At 45.0% G+C, this 27,706-nt stretch overlaps 2 protein-coding genes across 7 annotated transcripts; one reads left to right on the top strand and one right to left on the bottom strand.

The window, feature by feature from the left end:
- Positions 1–752: 752 nt before the first annotated feature.
- On the top strand, positions 753–20,805 carry LOC114849218 (protein EFR3 homolog B). 4 transcript variants are annotated; one of them, XM_029140408.1, is made up of 23 exons: positions 753–891; positions 7,001–7,077; positions 9,078–9,205; positions 9,893–10,043; positions 11,459–11,580; positions 11,862–12,011; positions 13,582–13,716; positions 14,707–14,785; positions 15,114–15,249; positions 15,336–15,497; positions 15,603–15,714; positions 15,841–15,892; positions 16,034–16,206; positions 16,312–16,387; positions 16,624–16,785; positions 17,066–17,197; positions 17,291–17,358; positions 17,437–17,564; positions 17,984–18,075; positions 18,227–18,275; positions 18,405–18,511; positions 18,599–18,648; positions 18,775–20,805. In XM_029140408.1, the coding sequence occupies exons 1-23, from the start codon at positions 885–887 to the stop codon at positions 18,878–18,880; spliced, it is 2,454 nt and encodes an 817-aa protein (XP_028996241.1). In that variant the 5' UTR covers positions 753–884; the 3' UTR covers positions 18,881–20,805. The 4 variants fall into 4 exon arrangements, with proteins under 4 accessions (XP_028996241.1, XP_028996239.1, XP_028996242.1 ...); XM_029140406.2 differs by lacking the exon at positions 753–891 and adding an exon at positions 1,373–1,931; XM_029140409.3 differs by lacking the exon at positions 753–891 and adding an exon at positions 2,855–3,313.
- An 801-nt stretch (positions 20,806–21,606) lies between these two features.
- Positions 21,607–24,495, bottom strand: LOC114849221 (pro-opiomelanocortin-like). Of its 3 annotated transcripts, none has more exons than XM_029140413.3 (3): positions 24,339–24,495; positions 22,985–23,117; positions 21,607–22,642 (listed from the first exon to the last, which is right to left on the bottom strand). In XM_029140413.3, the coding sequence occupies exons 2-3, from the start codon at positions 23,108–23,110 to the stop codon at positions 21,980–21,982; spliced, it is 789 nt and encodes a 262-aa protein (XP_028996246.1). In that variant the 5' UTR covers positions 23,111–23,117; positions 24,339–24,495; the 3' UTR covers positions 21,607–21,979. The 3 variants fall into 3 exon arrangements, with proteins under 3 accessions (XP_028996246.1, XP_028996247.1, XP_028996248.1); XM_029140414.3 differs by having other exon boundaries at positions 21,609–22,639; XM_029140415.3 differs by having other exon boundaries at positions 21,609–22,606.
- Between the last annotated feature and the right edge of the window lie 3,211 nt (positions 24,496–27,706).

Here is a 27,706-nt window from a genome sequence, read left to right as displayed (position 1 = left end):
TTTGTATGTAAACAAACTATAAAACCAGAAACGTGTGCGTGTACTCTGCGCGTACAAGCACCGCTTACTGTATATTCCCCGGTGGTGGGGGGCCGTCACAATGACCAGCTAACGCCGATGTAACGGTGTCCGACTACAGCTAAACTTCAGACCAGGTGCTTTGCGCTGAAAAGCCGTATGTTGGATGTTCTACGGGCTTTTCTTTCCCCCATTTCATGGTGAGTAGTGAACGCAGACAGTTGTGAACAGATTTAATTAGGCGCAACCCGGCCAGCCCAGCACCTTAGCGCTAGCTACCGCGCGTTAGCATTAGCAGGGTCAGATAGAGGCTCATAGCGCTTGTATGGAACTTAGCTAGGCAGCGCACGTTAGCACGTAGCAACTAGCTTAGCTAACTAAATATGGTGATCTCTGTGTCATTCCTGTAATAAATTAAGCCTTTCCGATATGGCAACAGTACGTTCGTACATAGAAATAGAAAACTAGAATAGAATAGAAAACCGAGAACTAGTAAAGCACTTTATAACAGAATACGTTAAATTAAAAACAGTTGGAACTACTCAACGTTGCTAACGATGAATTAATATTAAAGGCAGCTTCTGTCAACTCGATATTAGCTGTCAGTGAAACTATAAATATTTTTGTCCAGTCAAATATAAACGCCTGTTTTTTTTTATACGGACCTAAATATGTTTAAATGGAAACAACATCTAGAAGCCCCAAATCTAATTCTGGTAGTGTGACATCCACAGGCCAAAGACAATCCAGGGGTTTTCCTGACTTTCGAAGCGCCGACGGAGACTTCGTTGTGGGATAAAGTTTCGCTTGTCACCGCGCCACTTTGAGGCTGGAAAAAGACCGCCACCTTGTGGCCAACGTTCAGCATGACAGGTGAGTAACTCCAGCGCTGTACGCCCATTTGCCCACAGTTCAGGGACATACACCCAAAAGGTTCACAGCAGGTCACTGCAGAAAAGTGATCTGCCAAAGAAGTTAAATGTGTGATTAACACAGCATAACCAGGATTTTTAAAACAGTCTCTGCCAACTACAACAAATCAATGTTACACAATCTTTTAGTCTGTGTTCCAGATGTGTGTGATGTGTAAAAATTTTTGCAGAGCAATCTCTCACCAGACATTTATTCTGCGTTGTTCTCCTCTGACGACCACACACTCCAGCATTCCTCAAACCTCAGTCCCACTGACTGAATAGCTGCGTGACACTTGTCACTTGTCCTGCCACTCTCCTCCCTCCTGTCTCTCGCCCAGCGAGGGTTTTCTGGTGGATAGTGGGGCCCATGGTGTCAGTGACATGTTTATTAATGAGCGAGGCACAGAGAGAGCTCAGAGCTGCTATTATAGGACTAATCGCTAATCTCTTGTTTAAACTGCAGATGTATTAGCATGTATCATTGAGAAGCTTTAAGACATAGATGTGAGAGTTGTTGTTCAGCAAGAAGCTCGAGAAAAGCTTTGAGTTCGGTGTCGTACTTTTTGCAGAAGTTGGAACTTCTGGACATTTCTGTTCAGCACTAGTTTATGTGCATGTGATCTGTTTTATTGTTTTTTACTTAAACTGGACAGTTGTGGATTTGTGTGAGTGAGTATATGTTTTTATCATTTAGCCATTTAAAGAATTCTTAATCTATTGGTGGCGGAATTTTAGTTGTAGTAGTTTTAGTTAAACAATATATTGGTTTATTACATTTATTTAATGTTTTGGTCTATAGGTTTGTTTTTGTTTGTAGTCCTGCATTTTTTTAAGGCGTTTTTCTTTGTCTGCGTAATAGCTTTGTCTGCGTAATAGGTAGTGTGTGTCTGAGTCTGTGTGAGTGTTTGTCTGCCATGCCCTTGCCTGCTCCTGATGTCCCGGCCTCTCAGAGGCTGGTACTGGACTGTCGCGTCCTTATGGACCATCGTGTTGGCAAGGGTGAGTGCTAAACACCATCTCCTCTGTTCTCGCTTGGTCCTACTCTGTTGCTAAGGCACATGAACAGAGAATTATTTCTCTGCTAACTGTTATATTGTTTCATAATTTCATTTTGCAGATATAAGCAACTATTTATGGTTTAGCTTGTTGTTAAATGCTTTTCGAGGAATTTTGCACATATAAGTTTGGGGGTCTTGACTCATAACAGTAAAATCAAATTTTCTCTCCAGGTCATACTTACTTCCTTTCAGCCTGAATCTTTATTGATAGATTCTAACATGAGTAAAATGGTTGAATGTGGGAGTTTCTACTGAACATTCTGGTCGTAACTGCCAAGAACAATGGACACAAAGCTTGATTTTGAAGGATACTCATAATGCTATATCAAGTTAGTGAACTTGTATTTCATCACTATTTGTGGAAAATGGTAATTATTTTTCAAGTTAATTCTCTCCTTAGGACATTTAATAAATCTTCTGAATTAAATGTGAAAGCATTGTGTTCATTTGTAATTTGCCATCTGAGGGATGAGACATGGACAGCTTTTATGCATTTATGTATTATGTTTTTGTAAAATATAACCTAGAAGAGTGAGTAAACACCGATGGACAGTATTTCACAGGTTTACAATCACACATCCTTATACTAGCACACATTTTGACTATCTGTGTTCACTGAAAGGGTTGTGGAAGATAAAAATGAATAGCTTCTCTATTTGAGTTACTCAAAAGCCACTCTGGATTAAAAATGGGACGGTGGCAATAAGTTGCATAAGAATGAAAAACTGGAGGAAGGTTAATGATGGAGAGAGGGAAAAAGTGATGCTGGCAGGGGGTGGAGAAAGGGAGAGCAGAGATTGCGTGGGTGGGAGGTCTTTTCCTTGTCTATCTCTCTGCTGCACATTTCTGTCCCATACTCGCTCTCCCCCATTCATCTGCTCGGTCCTCTGCGACTGAGAGGAATAATTTGTATTGATTTGGCAGCGCTACCATGTGCGACTGCTTATGAAATCGGCACTTTCCCTTAGGGAAGGAGCTCCGTTGCAGGAGGCAAACGGGGGGGGGGGAATCCAAGGTCATCACGGCACGCTTCTCTGTGACGTTGCTCCTCAGCCGTGTTTAGTGCGCGTGTGTAAATATATCCCTGTGAGTGGAGGCTGCACAGCAGGGAGAAGTGTGTGAGCTTCATTGCATAGAGAGAGGCTTTGCACCAATCACGGTGCGTGTTCACGTTGCCTTTTAGCTTCAAGCGCACATGCGAGCATTCATACCAGAGCAGCACTGTGCGTGTGTGTGTACTCGTGTCTGCATGAGCGACTGAAGCTACTCTGAGAAAACATCAGCGTCTGTAGTGGCAGACTCCAGCATCACGACCGATGTACGGTAAGAATTGCAGCCTTTTTTTTTTTTTTCTTCCCTCTTGTGTGTTCAGGTGCGTGTTGTTAGCTATGTGAGCGCGTGAGTAGGGAGAGCCACCTCAAGTTAAGCCAGTTTTCCTACATTCTGCAGCACATTTCCTCACAGTGTTCATGTAAAAACCGTCAGTCCTGTGTAATGCATACCATGGGCTCTCGGTCTGTCGTGAGGATATCGTCTGTCAAACCGTACCATTAGCTGCCGAGATGAGGATATTTGTACTTGGTAAAAGATACTTTTTATTGTTGTTTCTCATGTTAATGTTGGCGGTGATAACATTTCTATCTTGTGATTTATTACGCTGCTCTCTGTATGATAGACTGTGTAGCTGAGAAGTTGTCAAGCTCCTTAAGTTGAATCAGTTGGATTTCTTCTGTTTATGTCAGTCTGTTTCAGGAAGCACAAAGATCAGTGCTTCCTTAAACACAGGAAGGGTAATATGTGGGACGCCTTTAGTCAAATGTCACTTTACTGTAACTGGGATGTTGATGTACGGTTTATTGATTAGCTCCAATTAAGGCTTGTATGTTATTGACACAATGAGACTTTGGCTAACCAGTTATCAAGAAATAAGCTGCATACTGGAAACCGGATTCAGTTTATTGTCAGCTGCTATCATATTTTATGCAAATGGAGCTCTGGGCTTTATTCCCTCATAGCCCAGTTTCAGTGCCTACTTGACCGTGTTCATACTGAATTGGATTGGCCTTATGTCATAAGGATTTGTTGGCAGCTGGGTCTGTATGTCTTTGTTGGTCACATTACACCAGGCATGTTTCCTGCCTCCCTTTGATATTCGCTGTATGCGAATTGGTGGCAGGAGTGCAGCGCGTATGGCGTGGGTACCCTACAGATATGTTCTCAATAAGTAGCTTGTCATCGGAGAGAAGAAGGGGACAAACCGACGTGTGCTGAATGTGAAAGGCTGTCGTTCTGTGTGCTTTAGGGACAGAAGAAATCACATGTCTCTGATGCTGTTGGCCTTTTTTGGTGAAACCCGCCTCCTCCTCTCAGCTGCTGTACATATTTTCAAACTCACTGAGCAACGGCTTATGTGCTATATGTGCTCCCCTTACTCTTTTTATTCTTATACTCGCTCAGTGATAGTAGATTGTGCCGCAAGCTGTGTTGCCTATTGCTTAATTATCTTTTGTCTCTTTCTCAATTGCAGATGTAAAAATAGCAGCAATTGATGCCATTTCTTTCTCGCTGTTATGTCACAACGCCCCTAAAGGGCGGCAAGCATCATAAGCAGTTTCATCCGTCGACAGGGCTACATGTATTGATGGAAATGTGTTGCTACAGGTTACAGAATGGACCTGCTGCTTGCTGTATGTTTGAATATGTTCGCATGTCTATGGTCTGTTAAGCCAGTACTTTGCATGGCCCAAATTGAAGGTGAGCTTGACCTGCATTGACAGGTCTACCTCACTTTTTCTCTTTCCAGCGCACACACACACACACACACACACAAACACACACAGATCAAATGCGTTTAATATTGTCCTTGTAGGGCCAGAACTATATTTACTCTCTGTGTCAGCCATGTGACTTTGGGTACAACAGAGCAGCTTTGTGACAGCAGGTGCAGACAGGACTCTGCAAGATGCACTGGCCTACATGTCCCACTCCGTGTGTGTGTGTGATACACACTGTAAGCCAGAGATCCCCCTTGTTGGAGCACCAGGCTGCAGATGTGCCTGCCTTTTGCTTTATAATCTTGTTTGATCCACTAACAACCAATAATTTGTTGTTGCTCAATTAAATGCTTTCCAAAGTGTGTAAGCACGTTTGTGTGGGTTACTGTGCAATTGTGTATTGAGGTGCGGGGGAGCTCGGTGTCCAGCCCCTGAATGTTGTTGTCAGGGTGCCATGCAGAGTGGGTGGATGTCGTGAGACCCCCTGCTGTGTGCTTTTCACCGCTGTCATCCAAATTACTGTCCACCCACCTTATTGCACTCTCTTAGCTTCCTTCACACTAACCCACGGTTAACAACAGCATCGACACAAAACAATTCCAAACTATGTTTTTAGCAGAAAACGCGTCATGGGAGCCACGCTGGGTATCCAGAAAGCACCAGTGAGGCAGTTGAAGGAGTTTCTGTGGTGCTGATCCACATTTTCAAGTTAAATGCTAGATGCAGAATATGTATGTAAGATGTATATTTACACTCACTGCGTTGTTAATCATATTGTGTGCTGCTAGGTCTTTCTTGTAAAGAACTGTGACTCATACGCTGCATGACAATCTGTCTCCCTCAGACTTGTATCTCCATCTGTATCTTTACCTTTCTTCCCCTGTCTTTCACTTTCTTTGTCCTCCACTCTCCCCTCTCTCCACTTGGGACCTGCAACATTTTCATTAATTCACTGGCAACTCCTACACTCAGGCCCTGGGCCAATACAGCAAGAGTGAGAGAAGGAGGTAGGGGGAGGTCGGGTGTGTTCAGGAGGGAAAGAGGGAGCGGTGCAGACGCCTCATTAGTGTTTGAAGTGATGGAGGAGCGAGGACCACAGCTATGAATAGACACGCAGCTTTCCGAGATGAGCCTGAGCACCAGCTTCTGCTGCGTGTTTAAGACAAACCTTTTATAATGTGGACAGAGGCCATGAAACAGAGAACTTTTTAAGAAGTTGAAATGTTAAAGATGCCTTTCTAAGCGTCATCCTACATATAGTGGCACCTCCAGTCTTTCTAGGCTTAGCCCGCTAATAGCACCTTAAGGCTTGTGAATCTCAAATCTCTCAATGTGTAGCCCAGAGAAATTTTATTGTATAAAGACTCACTGGTGTAGAGGATGGTCTGTGTTGGAAACGTCCTAGACTCTCCAAGCTCAAGAAGATTTACAGTATTAGGCTCTTTATCATTTATGTGCACTGGGTTCTTACTTTTATATTCATTTACAAGCCGGCAGTATGACAGCTGGAATGTGTCCTCCGCTTGGTTTCAGTCTTCTCTTTTTGCAGCTGGATGAAAAAATAATAAATTAATTACTGTTAATCTTTTAAATAAGTGAAAGAAGGCACGTTTTCTTCTAACACAGTGTCGCGTGTCATTAAGATTTGAGAATATCTTACCATTACTTAAATTTGACAGCATTGCTGACAGCTGAATGATCTACTTTTTCATTAGCCTTCTATTAATTTGAATATAGAGTTGTATGAAGGATTAAATGCTTTTCTTTTTTTAGGTTATCCTTCTCTGTGTTCTCTCAGGGTCTTCTTATGAGTCACCACTGCTGAATACTCTCAGCCAATCAGACTCCAGCTCTCTGTGCCTTCTTAGCGTTATCCCTAATACAAAGTCTGGCATGCTGTACACTTCGACATTTCCACTGTAGTTTCTGCACTGAGAGAAAAGGGGCTGTTGTATCTGTAATTGTCTTGGGGTGAACTGTAGTTGTGCCAACCAAGCTTTTGTTTCTCAAAATCTCTCAGAACTGCCTTCATGAAACTTGTTCTAACAAGGTGAAATACTGTGAATTACCATTTTTGCTTTCCGTCCTGATACAGCTCTCTGTTTATACATGTTCAGGACCTCCGGTTATGGAGTTGAGGCACAATCTTGCAAACCTCTCTGTTTTAATTGAAGTCTAATTGATCATCTTCCTCTGTTTTGCTTTTTCTTCTCTCCCCATTTCACCGTTTCCTCAGGGGTTTGCGGTTGTTGCGGGGCACTCAGGCCTCGATACAAGAGGCTGGTAGACAACATCTTCCCAGAAGACCCAGAGGTAAGGAGCTCAAGCACACACATCATGTTTTGATTTTCTATCCTCACCATTTCTCAGTTTTCAAATAGCAGTTACATAGTTGTTCAGTTACAAGCAACGGAACATCTAAACCATCAAAAATTGTACTGTCAAATTTAGCTTTAGCTCCTTATCAGGTAAATGTAAATGCAGTCTTTGGAAAGTGAGATAAAGGGTGGAAGAAAACTTTCCATGGCCTCTGTACATAACTGTCGTCTTCAAAGCTTCTGGTGTTGAAAGCGTTTCTGCCTTTTCCTCTGATTAGCTGCAATCTGATACAGATGACTAATAAAGAGAATTCAGAAGAAGCAGACGATTTGTTGCAGAAATCTTCCTGTAGGTCCTTCTATGTTGCAGCAGTAACTGTAGTCACTGTAGCTGTAGATCTATGGCCAAAACCGTGATACTCTGACACTTAGGCCAAGATCTGGCAGGTAACCTTAATTTTCTACAAGCAACGCGTCCAATTTGGTTGGTGGGTTTCCCTCTAAGCTGTTGTGGCTGACACTGTAATGGTGTCCCAGCAGGTTGGGAATAATGAAGCCGTCTGATAACATTTACTCAGTAAGTGTGTCACAGCGGGTGAGCTTGTGGGTGGGCGTGTGTGCATTTTCTGTATTGCAGAGCTCCTAAGAGATAATTGGTGCCAAGATGGTTAAATATAGGTTTCTGCATTTGTCTCCATGACACACAAAATGCCAGCACAGATAAAGTGTAGTACATGCCTGTGAAATTCTGATATTATAATAATATTATAATAATATAATATTGAACCTATATATGGTTGTATGGGTGTTTCTTTACTTGGAAATAAACAAGTGATGATCTGCTGATCTTTAATTAGGTGCTCCATTAATTGCTGGAATAATTGGTAGAATACTAGATTTAATAATCAATAGCTGCAACAATCCTAGTCAGCTGCAGTATTCTGGCTGGGTCATCGATTCTGGATTCCAGCCTCGAGTGTTTGGAGAGACAAACAAAGGAAGAGCCATGTTTCTGTGCTGATCGCATCACTGGGCCACAAACTACATTAGTGAATGCCTTTATGTGTCTTAGCTGTGCCAAGAAGCTGTTCCTATAGCTCTTCAACATCTTTCATTACAGCTGAAATGTCCTTTTTCTTTAATCTGAATGTTAATGGTATTAGACGTTTTTTAAGAATGTGTTTGATGGACATTTTTGTGTGCGTCATTTTAATTTCATTCTCCTAATGTTGTAACTGGATCATAAAGTCTTAAGAAAGCTGAAAATGTGCTTTAGTTCACAGTGGCTGACTTTGCACTGCTTTAACTGAACAAACGTCTGTTCACCTTCTTTTGCATGGACTGTCAGGACACTTTTGTAGCTGGTCGACCATTAAAAGCCTAATTGAGGCTCAATCTAAGGTCAGGAACATCCTGCTGGTCGTTAAAATCTGTAATTAGCGGCTGTGCCGCTTACTTTGATGAGACTACTGAGGCGCCTAAATAGTGCTGCCTATGGATCTGTCAGGCTGGTGCTTTTAGCACATTCAGTGCAGTGACCTGAAATATTAGAAATTGTCCAGGTCTCAAATTCGAAATCAAGGCTCAAGTCTTGTCAAGTGAAAGTTGGAAACTCAAACTTTTAATTGACATTCTTACTTGTGTGTGACTTTCTCATCTAGTGTTTGTATCACCTTGTAGTCATAATCTTACACTTATACGCTTATTATGTGTTTTTGGTTTTTATCTTTCTTTTTTAAACCTTGTCCTGGACTGTTTGCTCTTGTTTGTATGTCTCAATGGACTATGGATGTTTTTAGCTCTCTCCTCCCACTGGCCAACAGAGAGGCAGTGAAGTAGGTCAAGGGGTAAAGTTGGATGTGAAATAATGTAGTCCAGTTTTAGACTAGTGCACACTGAACACAGCTGCATTAGCTGAGAGATCTGTATGAAATAATACAACATCTTAATCTTGTTTTCCATTGTATCCACCCTCTCCCTCTATCAACCTCTTAGGATGGGTTGGTGAAAGCCAACATGGAGAAGCTGACATTCTATGCCCTGTCGGCTCCAGAGAAGCTTGACCGTATCGGCGCATACCTGTCTGAGAGACTGTCAAGGGATGTGGCCCGACACCGATATGGGTGAGCATCACCAGCCGGTTGCCATTCAAAGCCGGCCCCAGAAAGAAGGAAGTGGTTCAACATTTAAATACTGTTTCACACTTCTGCCATTTATCCTTTGCCACAAATTAAGCTGACAGATTTGAAATCGTGAATAAATTTACCAGGTTGTCTTGTAGTGAGAGGAGTCGTACATTTAAGAGTCTTGTCTGTGCCGACAGCACATCAAAGAACCTAAAACTGTGCTTAAGATATTCTTAAAATGATGTGTATCTCACTAAATCTGGTGAAAGAACTGTGAAATTGCTGTGTTCTTTTTCATAATTACTAATTATCAGTAAGTCCATGCACATTGAGCATACACAGACCCACTGTGTCTGTTTTTAACAAAAACAACAGCGGGCACAAATGTTGCTGCACAGCCTGTACTTACTTTATATGCAACAGAAATTTGTGTTTTTAATGACTCATGAATATGATGTCCAGTGATGACTTTTGCCAATATAAACAGCCTGTGCAGATTACAGTTACACTTGGCAGAGTCTGCCTGAAATCTGTGCAATATGCAAGTCTCCAGTGTTTGTCTGACAGACCTCATACTGTTTAGATTTTTGTTGAAAGCCTGTGGCAGTATTGTATTATTTTATAGTCACTACACAGATTATAGAAATTCATATCCCCCTATATTACTCCTCTTCTTCTCCTCAGGTATGTGTGCATAGCCATGGAAGCCCTGGACCAGCTGCTGATGGCCTGTCACTGTCAAAGCATCAACCTGTTTGTTGAGAGCTTTCTGAAGATGGTGCGCAAGCTGCTGGAGTCCGACAAACCCAACCTGCAGATTCTAGGAACCAACTCTGTGAGTGTTAAGCGCTGTACGCTACGTTACGTTTGTATATCGATTAAAAAGTGTGGTTGACACTGAAATCAGATCAGCATTAAATATAATTTAATAAGCAAAGACAGGGTTTTTTATGGATATAAATGTAGATAAATGCTCTCATCCTCAGCTGATGCATGTTCTCAGCTTTTCTTCCTTTTTTTTCTGACCCGTTTTAAAGCTTTAGAGGTGACAGGGCGGCTCTATTTCTGATGTGAAGGCACAAAGTAAGAGATGTTAGGAATACTGCGAAAGCATTAGAGAAAGATCAGCCCCGGTAAGAGAGTGGTTGGTCAGACGGCGGTTGAGTGATGAGTGTGCTCTGATGTGGGAAGCAGCTATCAGCACTATCCGGGTCGACAGAGGACATATACAGGAAATCAGATTAGCTGCACACCAGATCTACACAGATGGATGAGACACGCCAGCCTCTCACTCATAATCTTCCTGCTATCAGTCTCACTTGCACCGACTTAGGGGTGCGTATTTGGGACAAATGTAAGGCCATATGCCCTCACGCGTGCATGCCGGCAGGCACATACACACCCATAGGTATTGCATAATTAATTCTGCGTCACATTTTTGGATATTTGGTCGCTTACTTCCACTGCAGCGCTTTCTAACATAGAGCTGTTCCCGAGTGGCTTCTGTCAGCCTGCTGTTACTTTGTCTTTCGGGCTGTAATTTTATATATTATAATCTCATGTCTCCATTGCTTAGGTTTTACATCCTATTATTAAAGCTTTCAATCAGATGTCTGATCTTACTGCATGGAGCGCTGATGCATTAAAGCCTGGAGGCTGTCCAGCATTACCAGGACTAATGCAAGGCACCTTCAGGGTTTACACCAGTGCAGAAGTTGACTGCAGTAACAGCTGAACTGCTTCAAAGAAGCAGTTTTTCATTCACATCATTTAATTTGCTCAAGGGTACTTCATTTAATTTCAAACCTCTCCAAATACTCATTTAGTGCACAGGAGATAAATTCAGCAGGGCGTAGTTCTCCGTCAGCTCCACTCTTTTTGCCTTTAGCTTTGGTCTGGTTGAATGGGAGATTCCTGTGTTGTAATTACCATCCGTTTTACTCTACAGTAATTGTTTCATTCTTGTTTCGGGGAGTGTTCCAACTGTTTTGATTTTAAAAAAGTCCTGTTCATAATTTATCAGCTGTAGTGTGGTGTGAAGCTAAATGTCATCATGTTTAAGTGGTGACATTTTCCGGCCCAGTGGGAGCGCTCCCTTCCACTCTGTGCTTTCCACTCTTAATGAGACGTTACGGCACAGTTTGACTTTCGTTTCAGAGATATTCACCGAGGATTAGGGCTTATTTTAATGAAGTTTAATGTTTAATTGAACTGAGTTTCTGATTAATATGAACATGTGTCCTGTCTTAGTTTGTGAAGTTTGCGAACATAGAGGAAGATACACCATCGTACCACCGCAGTTACGACTTCTTTGTGTCGCGCTTCAGTGAGATGTGCCACTCCAGCTACGAGGACCCTGACATCCGCACAAAGTGAGTGGAAAGAGGTTTGACCTTGTTTACTGCTATATGAATATGATGCCCCTTGGACATCTCTCTTTGTATTCTTGATGTGAAATAATCTTTTTTTTTAGGCACTCTTGTTATTTTTATCATCTGCACAGTGACATCCTTTTGATGGATAAAATTAAATATTGCTTTAAAAAATTAAAGCTGAACACTGACAGATACGGACAAAAATAGACACATGGAACTTTCTTTATATAATTATCTGATTATAGACCTGTCAGATTATCTCTGCTTGGTTTCTTCAGGATTCGCATGGCAGGTATCAAGGGCCTGCAGGGCGTGGTGAGGAAAACCGTCAACGATGAGCTCCAGGCCAACATTTGGGATCCTCAGCACATGGACAAAATTGTGCCCTCTCTGCTGTTTAACCTGCAGAGTGGAGAGCATTCGGAGAGGTGAGTGCCCGCTGCAATCAATAGCAATATTAGCTTTAGAAACGTCCACCTGATTAAATGAGTTTATATGCTTTGAGAAATTTTATGACCTTAAATAAGTTTGTATTGAGCTGACATGCCTTTGCCTCACACACACACATAGTCATTGTCCTGTAGCCAACTGATGCCTGTCCTGCGTCTGTTTGCCCTGCATTAGGCCATATTTGTCCTGGCAGTGTAGCCAGCTATCACCAGTGTCATTTGTCATCATGTCATCAGAAGGAACCCACTGACAGCTCCACTTATGGGCATCTGTTTGCCCACCTGCAGTATTCAAGGACAAAAACAACAGGAGATTCGGGAGAAAACATCTAGGGGCACTGGGAGAGTGGAAGAGTGGAGACAGAAATATTGCAGTGGCTGGAGAATGAAAACATCACACGGCCTGAGAGCTCCACCGTGTGAATATGAGAGAGAGAGAGATTCTGAGTCTGGAGCCTCCTGTTCTTGGCAGAACTCCACATCCTCAAATTCACTTTGACGTCAGTGCTGAGATCTGAAGGTTAGGGAAGCAAATGGGGAGGGCAAGGAGAAGAACGCTGAAAGATTGGGTGGAGTGTGCATAATAGAAAACGGAGTGATAAGAATGGGGGGGGGTTGTTGAACAAAGTGACAGATGGACAGAAGGAGACAGACACAGTCCAGCAGAGAAACACATTTCCCTCTCAGCTTTCCTGTGCAGTGTGTGTCTTGTGTGGGCCGCCCCTGCTGTGCATCCTCGATCTCTTCTCACACCGAGTTTAGTCAGTCATTACCAGCCCTAATACCCACAGCAGTCAGTGCAGAGTTTAATTAAACTCACAGATGGAGCATTTTTTCCTACATTAATCCCTGTGCATATGAACAAGTTCATTTAAAAATAAACTTGATGCACAGAATTAGCTCCAGACTAATTTCAGTGGTTTATTTCTGGATGTTATGTTTCTTTGTGCTCTGTTGCACTTCAAAACATTGCCTCAGTTTTAACTGTGGTGCTCTTCACACCATAGACACAGGTGATAGACACTCTACTCCGCAGACCTCCAGCCTTTGCAGGTTTTTATGGCCTCTCAGCTTTTGAACTTGTTTTTGTGATGTTAGAGGGGCCACTGAGAGGCTCACAGGAAGGTTCCACAGCAGATTAAAGAGTTGGGCGGGCGGTTAATGAATAATATCATAATTGGCAGACCACCTGGGGCTATGGTGGGTGCTTTAACTATGCATGAGAACAAATACTGGACCCAGTAAGAGCCCACACAAATTAAAACCTCTTGGGGGGTTTGTTTTCACCCATGACAGTCAACACAGGGACCTGATTTTCACTGCAGTTCAGTTCACCTTTGTGCGGCTGCAGGGACTCATCCAGATGATGTTTTTGTGTTTTAAAGGAAAAAAAAGTAATTGATTTCGAACTCCTGCCTCTCTGTGGCTGCCTGCACCTCTCGTCTCCCTCCCCGCTCGCCTTCCCCTCCCTCCCTCGTTCTCCTCGCCTCCTCCCTACCGTTTTCTCTCCTCCGATTTTTGCTTTCTCACCTGCGTCGTTCCCTTCCAGCCGCTCCCCTTCTCCGCTGCAGGCGTCGGAGAAGGAGAAGGAAAGCCCGGTGGAGCTGACAGAGCGCTGCTTCAGGGAGCTGCTGGGACGAGCCGCCTATGGCAACATAAAGAATGCCGTCACACCCGTCCTGATGTGAGTGAGACCCCGTTCCTCTTCTCCCTTTGCAATGTCTTCTTGGATGCACATTTCAGGTTCTGTTTTTTTTTTGCATATCGATTAAACCTTGAAGGGCATGCATTAGCACTGTGTACTGTCAGACTTCTTTCCTGACAGGGCACAGCAAGGTCAGTGCAAGGTTATATAGTGATTTTAGACAAGATGTGAGCGTAAGATTGTAGGTTTCTCATAAACTCCCTGTTTATTATTAGCTTAGTCGCATTTGTGCTCTCATTTCAGGGGTGTATTACTTTCTAAACCTTTGCATCTGTGGGATTACTTTTTTGTTTCATTGTCCGTCTTTTACTTTGTGGTGACTTATGTGGCTCATGTCAGCTGTACCGCTGCTACTCACTCACCTTCCTTCTCTTTTCATGGAGGCCGTAGTATCACGTAGCGGGTTCGCCATCATGTTAATATTTATTATGCATTAAACAAAACTCTGGATGAAAGCAGTATGTAAAATGTGTCGACCAGCGCTTTTGAATGCATAATTTGCCCTAATGAGTGCTGCATGCAAAAAATGAGGCGTGCATAATTTTACTAATGAAATTAAGGTCAATTATTAAAATTGTACCTGAGTTCCTGTCTTTAGTTTGAAGCATTTGTCACTTGTCGTATTGTGTAACCCAGCTCTTGTTCATCCATCACTGTCTCTCTTTCTGCCTGTTCCATGCTTTGGTGATTTATCTCTCTCTGACCCTCCCTCTTTGTTTGCACGTATATGAGCCCTCTGCAGTTTGACTATTCAGTAACGACCTTGAACATGTTTCATAGATATTGTGTGTGCATTTTATTGCCCTCTCAGATTCTTAACAAGTTCATGTAAGTGCTTAAATCGTAGCTGTGTCGTGTGAAGTATTTTGTATATATCTACTCTTTATCTGTGGTTGCTCTCCATCACCAGTATCGCAGTCTAATTACATCTTGTGTATCCTCCCTGTCTTCCTGTCTCTGCACCTCCAGGCACTTAGATAACCACGCTCTATGGGAGGGAAAGACCTTTGCAGTGTGTTGCTTCAAAATCATCATGTACTCCATTCAGGTGAGTGATACTATAGCCACATATTCTCAACAACCTCTGCCTCACCCCCTTTTGCACTCACTTTCCCTCCGTTTCCGCTCTGTGTGATTCACACTGTGCGTAGTTTAGATAAGTGGATGACTCAGGGGTGTTCATGATCCAGTATTTGAGATTTTTACTGATGTACTGCTGAAAACTGCTTACTAAAAGACATAAGGTTGCTCATCTTCATTTGGCCTACAACACTTCTTACAGCTGATCTTAACCTTGGAAAAAAAAGCCTTCTAGCATTTTCCATTTCTCTGTTTCCAGTGTGTGTTAATACATATCTTCCCTGTTCTTTTTACAGTCTCAGCACTCTCACTTAGTAATCCAGCAGCTTCTAGGCCACCTGGATGCTAACAGCAAGAATTCAGCCAAAGTGCGGGCTGGGATAGTCGAAGTGTTGTTGGAAGCAGCTGCCATTGCAGCCAGCGGCTCTGTGGGTAAGTTAGATTAATGTAAATACACACAAATGAGCATCGTCAGATGTTTACCACTGAAGATCGTGGTTTCGTCATTGTGTGTACAGGCCCCACAGTGTTGGAGGTGTTTAACACGCTGCTGCGACAGCTTCGTCTGAGTGTGGACTATGAGTTGACTGGCTCATATGATGGCAGCACCAACATTGGCACCAAGATCATCAAAGCTCATGAGGAGAGGCAGCTCCAAGAAGCTGTCATCAGGACCATTGGTGAGTCTGCAAAACTTGAAATTCTGAAATTTAATGAGACAACCTCTTTTTTCTTTGAATATCTGTTATTCATATGATACTTGTCTATCTTTCTGTTATTTTCAGGTTCCTTTGCCAACACTCTGCCGACATACCAAAGGTCAGAGGTCATGCTATTCATTATGGGCAAGATCCCCGTCCCCGGGATTCACCTAACTCTGCCTTCGACAGGCTCAGAGTAAGTTATACCTGCACAATATATTACACGTTCAAACTAAATGTATATCTTTTCTTTGATTGTTTGGGACATGGCTTTTGGTAATAAAGGATTTAAATGTGAATCTATATTATCTCTTTCCTCCAGGCCTGAGGGTACCAGAATGATTCAGATTATGTTACTCAAGTCCTTAGTGCAGGTATGTCTTTACCAAGTATATTTTTGCTTTCTGCAGTAATTGTATTTAGGCTGAAGGATCAGATGTGAGAGTGATTGCCCCCATTTTATTCTTTTTCAAGTTCAGTTGACTTAAAATGACTTGTGATCACTAATCTTGTAGGTGACAGCGGGTTTCCAGACAACAAACATGCTGACGGCACTGCCCAGCTCTTTCCTGGAGCCACTGTTGTCTTTCTCTCTGACTGAGGATCCAGAGGTTCGGCTGCTGGTGCTTCAAATCCTTCTTAGTCTTATCGACAGACATGAAAACAGGCCCAAGTTCTCCAACATTAGGTGTGTGGCTCTGTGTCTTGGAACACTGTGGGTTCGGCTGATACAGGGCTCACTTTATTGTGGTGTAGCTCAGCTGGGTTAAACTTCTTTCTTCTTTCTGTGCAGCATTATCTCTGACATCTCTGTGCTCAAGCTCAAAGTTGACAAGTGTTCCAGACAGGACAACTTATTCATGAAAAAGGTACAAACACTCTGTACTGAAGTCAGCCATTATTGCTTAGTACTGATGTACAAAGTTAATCTTTGCCTGCTTTACTAATTATGAAAATTTCTACTGAACGTATTTAAACTGATCATTTTAATTTGTAATTTATTATTTACACTGGCAGTGTAACTGTTGAGGAGTTGATGTTTAGACTCTTCTCTCTGTCTACCATGATCAATAGTTCTCTCCCTCTTCTCATCCTTCATTTACAGCATGGCCAGCAGCTATACCGACATATTTATATGGGCTGCAAGGAACCGAGCAGCGGTCGAGAGCACTATGAGACGCTCTTCGCTCTCTTGGGTCTTCTCAGCGTGGAGCTGGCTAACGAAGAGGTGGTGGTGGACCTCATTCGCCTGGCACTCGCCCTGCAGGTTTGGATGCATGCGCATTTTCTCAGGTTATGTTTTATTAGGTTTATATAAGCTTGAGAACAAACATGGCAAAGAAGTGGAAACTGGAAAGGCAAGGTGTAAAGATCCAATATAACAAACCAATTCAGCAAGTCAGCATAAAGAAATCGTCACAGTCCAGGACACACTCACAACCAGTCTAAAGCAAATAGTCTAAATGCATTTTAAGAGAGTAAATTACAAGTTAGAAGTTCATTAAAGTGTTTTATGTACAATGATGCCAAGTCTGAATCCTGTGCAGGACCTGGCTCTGTCCACCGATGAAGGGCTTCCTGTTTATAACCGCTGTGCTGTTCATGCCCTCGCCGCCGCCTACCTCAACCTCATCTGCCAGCTCACCACCGTCCCGGCCTTCTGCCAACACATACATGAGGTCTTGGCCCAGGCTGCTTTGTGTTTATATGTGCGTGAGTGTCTGCGTGTTTGCATGTGTTTTAATAAACTGCCTTTATCGTCTGCCCTTTAGGTAATTGAGGTGAGACAGAAAGAAAGTCCCTACCTTCTGCCTGAGGATGTTTTCATTGATATTCCCAGGTATGTACTCTCCATCTTTTCATTTTATTAGCACTTTCTCTTTCTATAAAACTTGTTTCATTTCCCTGCTATTCTTAGACTGCCTTCCTCACTGGAGAAGATGGAGGGGGATGTGTTGTTCCTCCAGTCAAAGATCACAGAGGTCCTTGGAGGTAGTGGCTATAATACTGAAAGACTGGGTACGCCCTACGTCCCTCAGTACACAGGTAAGGACCCCAGCTTGTGTCGTTAATGTTAAACGTTTTCATCAAGAGTACAAATAAAAGATCTCTTAGTTAAATATATACTCCTCCCTAATTAAATAATGCTTTTTATTGACTTTGCCGTGTGTTTAGGGGGTAATTGTTCCTGACTGCTCCTCAGGGGCTAGTGAGGGTTTAGCGCTTCATCAGAGATTGTTGCAGCTGTTCTCAGCTCTGGGCCTTTAAACATAATCATTCAGATGAGGAATGGTTTATTTTGTGTGCCAGCTAATTTTATATTCACTTGTCATTCGAGCCGATGCTTGACAGTCTCTTTATCTGGATTTACTTAATCTACTAGATCGAAATTTGACCCTGTTATTTCCAGTTTGGCATGTTAATGTCAGGGCTTTTTTATAAATGATAAAACGTTCTTTTTCCAGATGAGGACCGTCTGTCCAAGAGGAAGAGCATAGGTGAGACTATCTCACTTCAGGTGGAGGTGGAGTCCAGAAACAGTCCAGAGAAAGAGGAGGTACGAGCAAAAATATTCTCAGCAATTTCATGGTTCTGCACAAATATACTTCAAACTCTGCTGAGGTAGTGATTGGCATGTAGCCCCGCACCTCTAAATGATTCAGGTTCTTTCTGCATCACACTCTTTGTGCTGTGATTCTGTTGTGCAGAGGACTCCAGCAGAGGAAATCACCTTTGAAACCCTGAAGAATGCCATTGGTATGTTCACGTCTTTTGCTGAAGACGTCATGATATTAAACATGATTACAGAAAAAAAATGATTAATAGACGTAAAAAGCACTTTTCCAGCACATTGTCAGTGTGGTCTACTACTCTGCCTCCCTCTAGTGGACAGTGTGGGCATGGAGGAGCAGGAGCGGGAGCGGAGGAGACAAGTGGTGGTGAAGTTCCAGAAGGCCCCCTTTGAGGAAATAGCCGCCCACTGTGGTGCCAGGGTACAGAGTCCTCCATTACTTCCATCCCTACCCTTCATTCTGTTAGTTTGTTAGTTTATACTCATTCATTCTGCATTTGCATTGCAGGCTACACTACTGCAGAGCAAACTGAACCAGATCTTTGAGATTACAATCAGGTAAGAGAAGGTAGTTGCACATCAAATGGTGGGTTCAGAGCCGGCCCTTCTAGCTGTGAGTGTGTTTGCAGTAGATGGTGACGGTTGTGACTCATATCGATGACTGATGCTTGTCTCCACATCCAGACCCCCGCCCAGCCCATCTGGGACCATCTCGTCAGGGTACGGTCAAAGCCAGAGTCGATCTGTGCCCATCTACGAGATGAAGTTCCCGGACCTCTGCGTGTATTAAAACCAGGAGGTCGGTGGATGAACACTAGCTTGAAGCCAACTAAAGAACAAGCCACTTTTTGAATATTGTAGTTGCTTAAAATGCCAAGTCATTTAACATGTGATTGCAGCCAAAACAGTGTGGTTCATGTCAGTCCATCCACTAATTTAGCTCAAGACACCTTTCTCCCTTAGTTATTAGTGGATAAATGCAGAACGTCTGCTAGTTTTGCTACGAACTGTGACAAATGTAGACTGAAAGCTAATTTATTGGTTTGAGCACAGCCAGACCTGTTGCCCACTAACTAGAAACTAACTCCTAACTCTCCTATTGTTATTTTGATCCTGGTCATGAAGTGAGATTTGACCAGCTGTGCTTACTTTTTTCTTTATGTTGCGTTTTTACGACCGCATTTTAACTTGACTGCAATTTTTAGACTCGAAGAAGAATAGAAACGAATATGAAGTCATTCCATCAGCTTGATGTTGTTGTTTTGCCTTTTTAGTGTTAGCCAAAAGTGCTTTTTATTTATGACGGGCATTTATTTATTGCACTTAGTTATTTTTTTGTATTATTGAGTTTTTAGCAGTGGTTTAAATGAAAGTTGGCTGTTGATCTGTGTGCTGTCCTCCAAAGTGAGTGTGCCTTACAGGTGACTCAACTTACCACAGAAACACACAGCGACTCAGTCATGACTGCAGCAGGTCCCTGAACATCTGGTCATTAGAAACGAATCAATGACGCTTTATTTTTCTCTCTCCCATATAAACGTGTACATACAGAGAATTATATAAAACTTTAAGCTGATGTACAGAGTAGAGGTGTTTTGTGTGCGTGTGTATATATAAATATTGTATATTGATTCTGATTTCCGACTGCCACTGCACTGATTGTGTCGATAGATACGAGAGAACTACTCGGTTGATAGGAAGAGTTTTTTTTGTTAAAATCTCTAAGTAACCAGCAACACATGAAATCAAAATGTGAACGGACTGCTCACATGTTGATTTCAGCAGTTCACAGTAGAAAGCCCGCATCCCGTTAAAGCCAGTAGATCGAGTTTTAATAGTTCATCTGGTAGAAGTGATGAGACTCAGCCACAGGTTTTCGTACCGTCACCCTGACCTCTGTTGTTGCCATTACCTTGAACTCATTGCACCTCACGGTGCGTCCGTCTCCTCTAGTGAGATGGGAATAATTCCAAAAGCCATTTCTTTGCAGTTAGAATAACATAAGGTATAATGGCAATAATGTGGCAGTGGCCCAGCTGTGGGCGGAGGATGGCTCAGTGTCTGAGGTCGCACCCCCTGCTGTGCTCTCACGCTGTGATGTCATCGTCAGACGTGGCATCCGTTGCAGCCGTCTCACAAACACCCGTTTAACTCGCGTCAGGTCCGGTTCATTCGTTTTGTTTTCACAGTGTCGTCTCGCGCGTCCGATCAGCTGTTCGTGTTGACCGTTTTCGCCAGCCTGCGTGTGCTGATGTGCGTCTGATTATCTTCCGTTGTCGTTGTCATTACAAGACCAAACGCTCCACATACAGTTCGTCCAGTGAGTCTGTCCGTCGCGTTAACGCAGAACAAAGAGCAACGTGGTCTGTCTGAACCTTCCTGTGACGCCCTGTAAACTTGTTTTGAGCATCTCGCAGCCTTGCAGTGAAGACCTGTAACTATCAGTCTGCTTGTCGTCATGGCATAGTGTAACGTACAATGAACCGACGGTAATCCAATTTACTTTGTGTTATTACACGTCTAGTTATTAGATCTGTTTGCGACGTAGTGCTGTAGGTGAACTCTATCCATTCTGTGAACTTTGCACTTTAAAACGGGATTACCTAGTGACGAGGCAGCTTTTACATTGAGGAAATGCCTTATGAGTGTCATAACCGACTTTGCATGCTAGTGATGTCGCTGTGTTGTACAATAAATTCCAGTGTAACTATAAAATGTCTGATCTGTGTTTTTATATTGAATGATTCGCGATACTTGCTTGTTTGGAAGTGGCTTTCTTTATAAAAGGAGTAAGAACTAGCTTCTGGATGGACTGATGGAAGAAGTCACGTGACATCCCCACGGTCCCAGGGCTAGAGATGAGAGCTGAAAATTAAAGATTGGCCCTGCTCATCAATTTTTGAAGACTGGATGTTTATATGTTATGTTATAACCTTTGTCTCAAATAAGAAACTGTGTTCCCAGGTGTAACAGTCACCGCCTGACTCCGCGTAGCGCTTTCCACCCACCACATGACGCTTCTATTAAGTTTGGACAGGTGTGTGACGTCAGTGCCGGTGTCTGGTCTGAAGAGAGGTCTCTGACAGCGTGTCCGTTCATTCTAAAGGTAGAAGACCTGTAGCAGCATTAATGACTGTCAGGAAGAAGAAATGTCACGGTCAGATTCTCCAACAATGATTCCAGCCACTGCTTATAAAGCAACTCCGTAACATTTGACTTTTAGCTACGTAGCTGATAGTTTGAGTTTCTGCCTGTGTGTGGCATAAATCACTGTTTTCTTTGGCCTGATGCTTTTACTGCTGCACCAGTGAGCGTGATGCAAACCCACATAACAGCAATGACTCCCAGACATCGTTTATAGATAAAAAAACAAGGATTTGCGTCAGCTCTGGTTCACCTCTAATTTGATTTCTGTCTTCAGCTTCATCCGTCCGTCACCACTAGATTGTTCCCATAATTTAATTTGTTACATTTATTAACAGTCTTACTCTTTTTCCTAGAAGCTTTCGACCACATCCGTCATAATTTCAGATGAAATCAGTCAAAAAGCTCATTTGTTATTTGCTCCAAACAAAATAATCTTTAATAATATTTACCAAAAACCGTTCAACACTGTAAACAAACGTTTATGCCTTTAAATAAATAGATTCCTTCAGCTCTTGGTCACACATTCTCATTATAATCCACAGACGTTTCCACAGGAAAGAAGCAGCTGTGATCGGGTCGAGGCGGTGAGCGCGCGCATCTTAGCTTTTATTCAACATGGAACTGCCTCGTGTCGCATCGTGAGCTCAGCTTTACTTTGGCACAGGAAGTACATTCAACAGCATGCTATTAGAGAAGAGTCCTGGGTTCTAACACGACGAATGAACGCGCGGCGGCCGTGGCGCTACCCGACCACGCCCCCCTCCTCCTCTTCCTCCCTCTTCATCTGTCCCATCCTCCTCTCAGCGTCCTTGACTCCAAGTCTAACCGCGCGGAGCACGTCGACCAGGAGCTCCGTGCCCCCGCTGCTGCGCCTGGACGCAGACGACCCCCCCCACCGGAAGTGACTCTTGGCTCTGCCGCGCGCCCGCTTCCTCTGCCGGACCTGGCGACGCCCCACTGGGTCCCGCGCCTCGAGGGGCACGCGCTTGCGCCCGGGCGGCTTCCCCCAGCGGAAGTGCTCCATCGTGTAGGAGCGCCTGCCGTCGCGGCGGCCCTTCAGAGCCGCGATCTGGCCCCCCGAGGGCCCCCCGCGGCGGAGGGGCTCCGCCGGGTAGGAGCGCCTCGTGTGGCCCGGGGCCCGCTGCTTTGGCCTGTCCCCCGGCGGTTTCCCCCAGCGGAAGTGCTCCATGGTGTAGGAGCGTCGCTGGTCGCGGCGCGCGTGCGGATCTGCCTCCGTCGCCTTGTCGTCGGAGGTCAGGAGGGCGAGGATGATGCTGAGCAGGAGGTCGCCGTCATCATCATCATCATCATCATCATCATCATCGCTGACGACCCTCTGATCCGCGGGTGTGAGCTCTGGGAATGCAGCCTGGGTCACAGACAGGCAGTAATGAATACAGTTCTGCTGGGAGAAAGCAAAGGGACGTTTGAACCACGGCTGCGGCAACAGAATACGTGGGACGTAACATGTTCATTAGATTTGAAGTTTGTGCTGATGTTCACGCGTGACTTCACGGTTTTTATGCGTGAATTCATAATAACTCGAGTACGCTAATCACTGGATGTTCGGACAGCTCAGGTCTGATCCCTGAGATCAAAGCTCATAACCTGCGTTTTGTCTCAACTTGTGCCTCTTTTTCCACGCGAACAGAACAGATACAATGAAACAAATGAGGCTTCAAGGCGCAGCTTCCGTGGGGGCATGGGGTTCAGAGACCGAGGCGCGCGCGAGGACGCCGCGACCTACCAGCGCTCGTGCCTCGTCGCTCAGGTCGCTGCAGACGGGGCTCCGCCAGCACGCGCCCACGCGCCCGGGGACCCCCACGGCCACGGCCACGGCCACGGCCACGGCCAGCCAGCGCACAGCCGCCATCTTCAGCCTGCGGGAGGACGCGAGCACAAGTGAGGCTTTGAGCCGAGAAGTCGCTAAGTACAGAAATGTGACTGGTGGGAAAAGCTCCCGAGCACAACGGGGACAGACGCCACACAGGAAGAAAGTGCTGCTGTGCACAAAAACAGTAGGTGTCCCGATGGTTGCACTTGCGTAACGCTTTCATCCCTGCATTATATAACTTGACATGTTCCGACACTTTATTAGAGGTATGTGTGTGTGTGTGTGTGTGTGTGTGTGTGTGTGTGTGTGTGTGTGTGTGTGTGTGTGTGTGTGTGTGTGTGATGATTGTGAGTGCCCGTGCTTCTCCGTGCGTCGGTTCGATTCCTGGAGAGTCCCTTCAAGTCACGCGCTGCTCAAACCCAAACTCCGCTACAGTGGCGCCGTTGTGCTGCGGCGCCGACGAACTCTTTGAGCCGCACGCAGCGACGATGACGTCACGGCCGCTCAGAACAAGATGCGTGTGCTGTTCGGTTGGGTGGTATTAATATAATAAGACCTGGGGTTTTAACAGCCTATTAAAGCCGCTTTGTGTCGGGCAGCTGAGACCTTCTCTGGCACCTGGAGCCGGATCGATCCCCGGGTCAATGCACCCCAGCAGGTGGAGAAAGAGGCTTCTTTTACATTAACCTGGAGTGAGGACGAAGTTAAAGGGACATTTCCATCGCAGCTCCGAGTGACCGATGACGTGGACGCTTCTCTCCGTCTCTGCCCTTCTTTATCACTTCCCCTCCGTCCAGGACTAATAACGCGCTCGAAAGATCTTTTCCGGGGCTTTTCGTTGAGATGAGTCCCATGGAAGTCATCCAGCGTGCGTCAGGCTCCCTGCTTCCTTCTCCATTACGCGGAGCGGCTCCTCCGTGGGCCATCGTCTCAACTTCCTACAGTATGACTCACTCAGCTCCACACACATAATCTGCTCAAAGGAGCCTGGCACCGACATTTAAAACGGACCGGCGCCTCGGCGTTGAGGACACTGGTTGTGGAAGTTGGAGCGTTAATTTAAATGCACTTTTAAAAAAAAAGCCTCTATGGAGGAGAGAATCTAGCAGAGAATAATGAGTGAGTGTAGCTGCACGTGTCACAGAATCCAAAGTCTGTCCTCAGCTCCGTTTAAGCAGCGTCTCCGTGATTCACCGCTCAGAGAAATAACAAGTTGCAACAACGTCCGGTTAAATCAACACAGCAAAGGTTAGAGGAGTTGTTTTACCTGCTCTCCGTGTTGCGTCGTCCTCCGTCTGTGGTGGCTCTTCGCTCTGATCCCTCTCCTCCTCCTCCTCCTCCTCCTCCTCTTCCTCCTCTTCCTCGCTCTCCGCTCGCTGATGAAATGCTCAGCGGGAGCGGGTCCGGGGCGCGACGGATGCGAGGGGTCGTGTGTGTGTGTGTGTGTGTGTGTGTGTGTGTGTGTGTGTGCGCGCGCGCGCGCGCGCGCGCAGCGGCCGCCCACGCGGCTGTTGATGAATGGAGCGGCCCACGTCACCAGACGACAGGTGAAGTTCAGGACTCGCTGCTTGTCCTGCTCTCCAGGCGTGGAAACGCGCGGGGAGCGATGCTGGGAGCGGACTGGCTGCACGCTCCCAGTGCGGTCCTGACTCCAGACCCCACGAAAGGTCGGTGCAGTGAAGCGTGTGAATCGATTTCATCGATTAGGTGCTTTTGGGTTGGTGGTTTTTTTTCCTTGATGACACGTTCATGTGTCCCTGAGTGGAAACTTCATTAGGGGAATGTGAGTCACTGCTCAGACGCCTCAGCTGAGGAGCAGACACACAAACACGGTGTGTGATGCTTGTTCCACGGTTCTATTTAGTTCCTTTTTTTAACTTTCACTGGAAGGCGTGAATAAACAAGAACATGGAGACAAACAAAACGGAGAATGAAACAACAGACGCTCTTAGAAGCGCCGTTCGGACCTATTGGTGGGAAGGTTCACGCGCTGCTTGACCCATTGTTTTGCTGCGTGATAAAACATATTATGAGAAGATTAGAATTACACAGGGGCACCATCGGTCTGCTTCAGAGGAATGTCTCCCACTTTCCAGCTGGACCGGACTCCTGATGTTTCCACATTTTTGGCTCGAGAGAAAGATCTGTGTGCTTTTTGCTGGGAAACGAACCCTGGGCTCAGAACGTGATGAGATAATAATATTGTGTTCATCATCATGGGCACGTTTGGCCTCGTACTGCCTTTATGGCTGTGACTCAAGCAAAGGCACCATAAGCGCCATGAAATATGATGGTGCTGCATCTTCCACCGTCCCTTAAAGCCAACGACGCGCCGTGGAGATGATATCTGTCACGTAAATACGTCCACTGTGCCGGACGGTGGGAGGAGAAATCACGGGGCCTGATTCACCGTGGAGTGGGAGTGACGCCGGCCTCCGCGGATTAAAGTCAGTCACCTCCACGTGGCCCTGCGCCGCAGCTGGTGTTTGTTCTGGGCAGCGCCTGTCGTGCGTTTGAGTCACTGCCGGACACGACGGCCTCCTCTGCGGACTGCATCCGACGAGACGCGCGCGCTGAAGCGACGCCGCCCCGTGGACGCTGCGTATTTCCGCCGCTTGATAGAAACCGGAACGCGGCTGCGCAGGGTGTGAATCACTGCCCAACGAAGACGCTGCCATTTAACCAACTGCCATATTATCATCACGTCAATCTGCCGTGTTTCTAGATTTACATAACAAAAAGATCAAACATGATCTCTTTGGACTGGCTTTAAAAATGTTAAATGACCCACATTCTGTTTTAGACCATTAGGAATATTAATGAATCCTCGTGGGCCTCATGAGTCGATGATGTTGCTTCATGCTTAATGGAACGAGGAGGACCGGCTTGTTTACAGCTGCAAAAGGCCGTGACCTGTCGGGCGTGTTTCAAAAAAAGCATGTTCTCTTCAACCGCGTGACGCAGGTGTTTTTTTTTTAAGTTCTCACCTTGGAAGCGCCTTTTAAGAGGAGGTGAGTTTTTGTGGGTGGCGTAAAGTGGATGAGAGAACAAAACAAAGGAGCCGGGGCCGCCGCTCGCCGTGGCCGTGGCCCCCGCGAGCTTTTCATCGCGCTCCGGGTCGCAGCCGCGGTTCAAGGGAGTTTAACTACACGCCCACCCGCTGCTGAGCTCCTGGAGGAGCGTGGAGCACAGAGCGCCTGCGCTGGCTGCGAGCCAGGCGTGAGACGCCTCCAGGCGCTCCCCACGTCCACGCGCACCGCAGGTACGCAATGCATCAGCGGTTGGCGAAACCAGCGTGGAAGCGTCCAGCTTCAGTTCAAGCTGTTTGACATGAGTCTGGCTTTAACGTCCTGTTTCAGACATGCGCAATTTGTCTTTCATCGTGTTGTCAGATTGAGAAACTTTGGTGTTAATGGAAGCAGCTAATGGATGGATGCGCTAAGAACCGGGGGGGGCTCAGGTCATCTTAGGTTCGAGATCCCGGACCAATTAATCACAGACACGTCTCAAATTTTTGACTCCTACTCTGAGATCTGCACGTTTCCTGCTGCTGCAAGTTGAACATTGGCCACAAGAGGCCGCCATTTGCTCACAGATAAGTCACTTGCGTCCTCACTTTTGAAGCGTTACTGATTCCGCTAAAATGCTCAGTTTTTTAAATAGCAGAAGTTCAGAGTATGAGTAGTTTAACTTGATGGTTTTTGTTTTATTTTGTTTGATCACTGGATCTACATTTATCCCTGACAGGAGATCAGGTCTGACTCCATCAATAATCTGAAGCTTTGTCTGCGTTTTATTCTCCTGTGGCATCATTAAATGTTCAAATCCTTGAAGGTGCTGAAGTGACCATAAAGTTTGCTATGAAGTGGTTTAATGAGATCACGGTGGATTTAAACAGACATCTAACAGGACAAAGTGGACGACAGCAGAACTTTAACTGAGGTGAACTGAGGTAGGAAAACACAAGTTAATGTTTGAGAATTTCATCTTCAGTCAAATTAAACTAGGCTTAGATTTAACGTAGACTGGGCTTGGACTAATCAGCATATACACAACAAATAATATGAAACGATAACCAAATAAATCTCCCACATTACCTATGCATGGCTTCAAGCCTGCATGTTGTAAATATGTAGCTTATGCAAACACACTGCCCCACTGAGGCTGTAACTCATCTCCAGCCAAAAGGCGACTTAAGTATGTGAGGGGACCTCCTTTGTTCGCCGTTTAGTCACCTCTGTGGCCCCTGGAAAACCATTAAACGAGGAGGACTTCTCCCAGGAGCCCGGCATTCCTCGCATTCCTCCGGTCTGATGTCAGCAGAGGGGACGGCGCTCCTGACGCATCTGGACGCGCTGCTGCATTCACGGCCACTGCACGGACTCGGGATTTTTTCACAGATGGAGTATTTAGTCGATTCTCGCGATGGTGTTGTCAAATAAGTCGTAAATATTATACAAGCTTTACCAGCAAACTATACATAAATAAACTACAAACTTTGTAAATTGAAACTCAACAGGTGGGTCCAGAAAAACATAGCACATCGTTCTTCAGATCAGGACACTGCATGTGTATAAAAGGTTACATTCCCCAGTCATAGCCCTCAGCAGTAAATAATGCATCACCATTAGTAAT

This window comes from Betta splendens, chromosome 24, assembly GCF_900634795.4.
Source record: "Betta splendens chromosome 24, fBetSpl5.4, whole genome shotgun sequence".
Lineage (NCBI taxonomy): Eukaryota > Metazoa > Chordata > Actinopteri > Anabantiformes > Osphronemidae > Betta > Betta splendens.
The sequence above is the reverse complement of the archived record's forward strand: the minus strand, read 5'-3'. Positions and strand labels throughout refer to the sequence as shown.

What these genes read in the sequence shown, in the direction of transcription:
- LOC114849221 (XM_029140413.3), bottom strand. Translation starts at nt 23,110, where the DNA reads ATGGCGGCTGTGCGCTGGCTGGCCGTGGCCGTGGCCGTGGCCGTGGCC. An exon ending in GCGACGAGGCACGAGCGCTG is followed by an intron (nt 22,643 to 22,984) that starts GTAGGTCGCGGC and finishes GCTTTCTCCCAG; the next exon opens with CAGAACTGTATTCATTACTG.
- LOC114849218 (XM_029140406.2), top strand. Translation starts at nt 1,847, where the DNA reads ATGCCCTTGCCTGCTCCTGATGTCCCGGCCTCTCAGAGGCTGGTACTG. An exon ending in TCTGCCAACACATACATGAG is followed by an intron (nt 17,198 to 17,290) that starts GTCTTGGCCCAG and finishes TCTGCCCTTTAG; the next exon opens with GTAATTGAGGTGAGACAGAA. An exon ending in ATCTTTGAGATTACAATCAG is followed by an intron (nt 18,649 to 18,774) that starts GTAAGAGAAGGT and finishes CTCCACATCCAG; the next exon opens with ACCCCCGCCCAGCCCATCTG.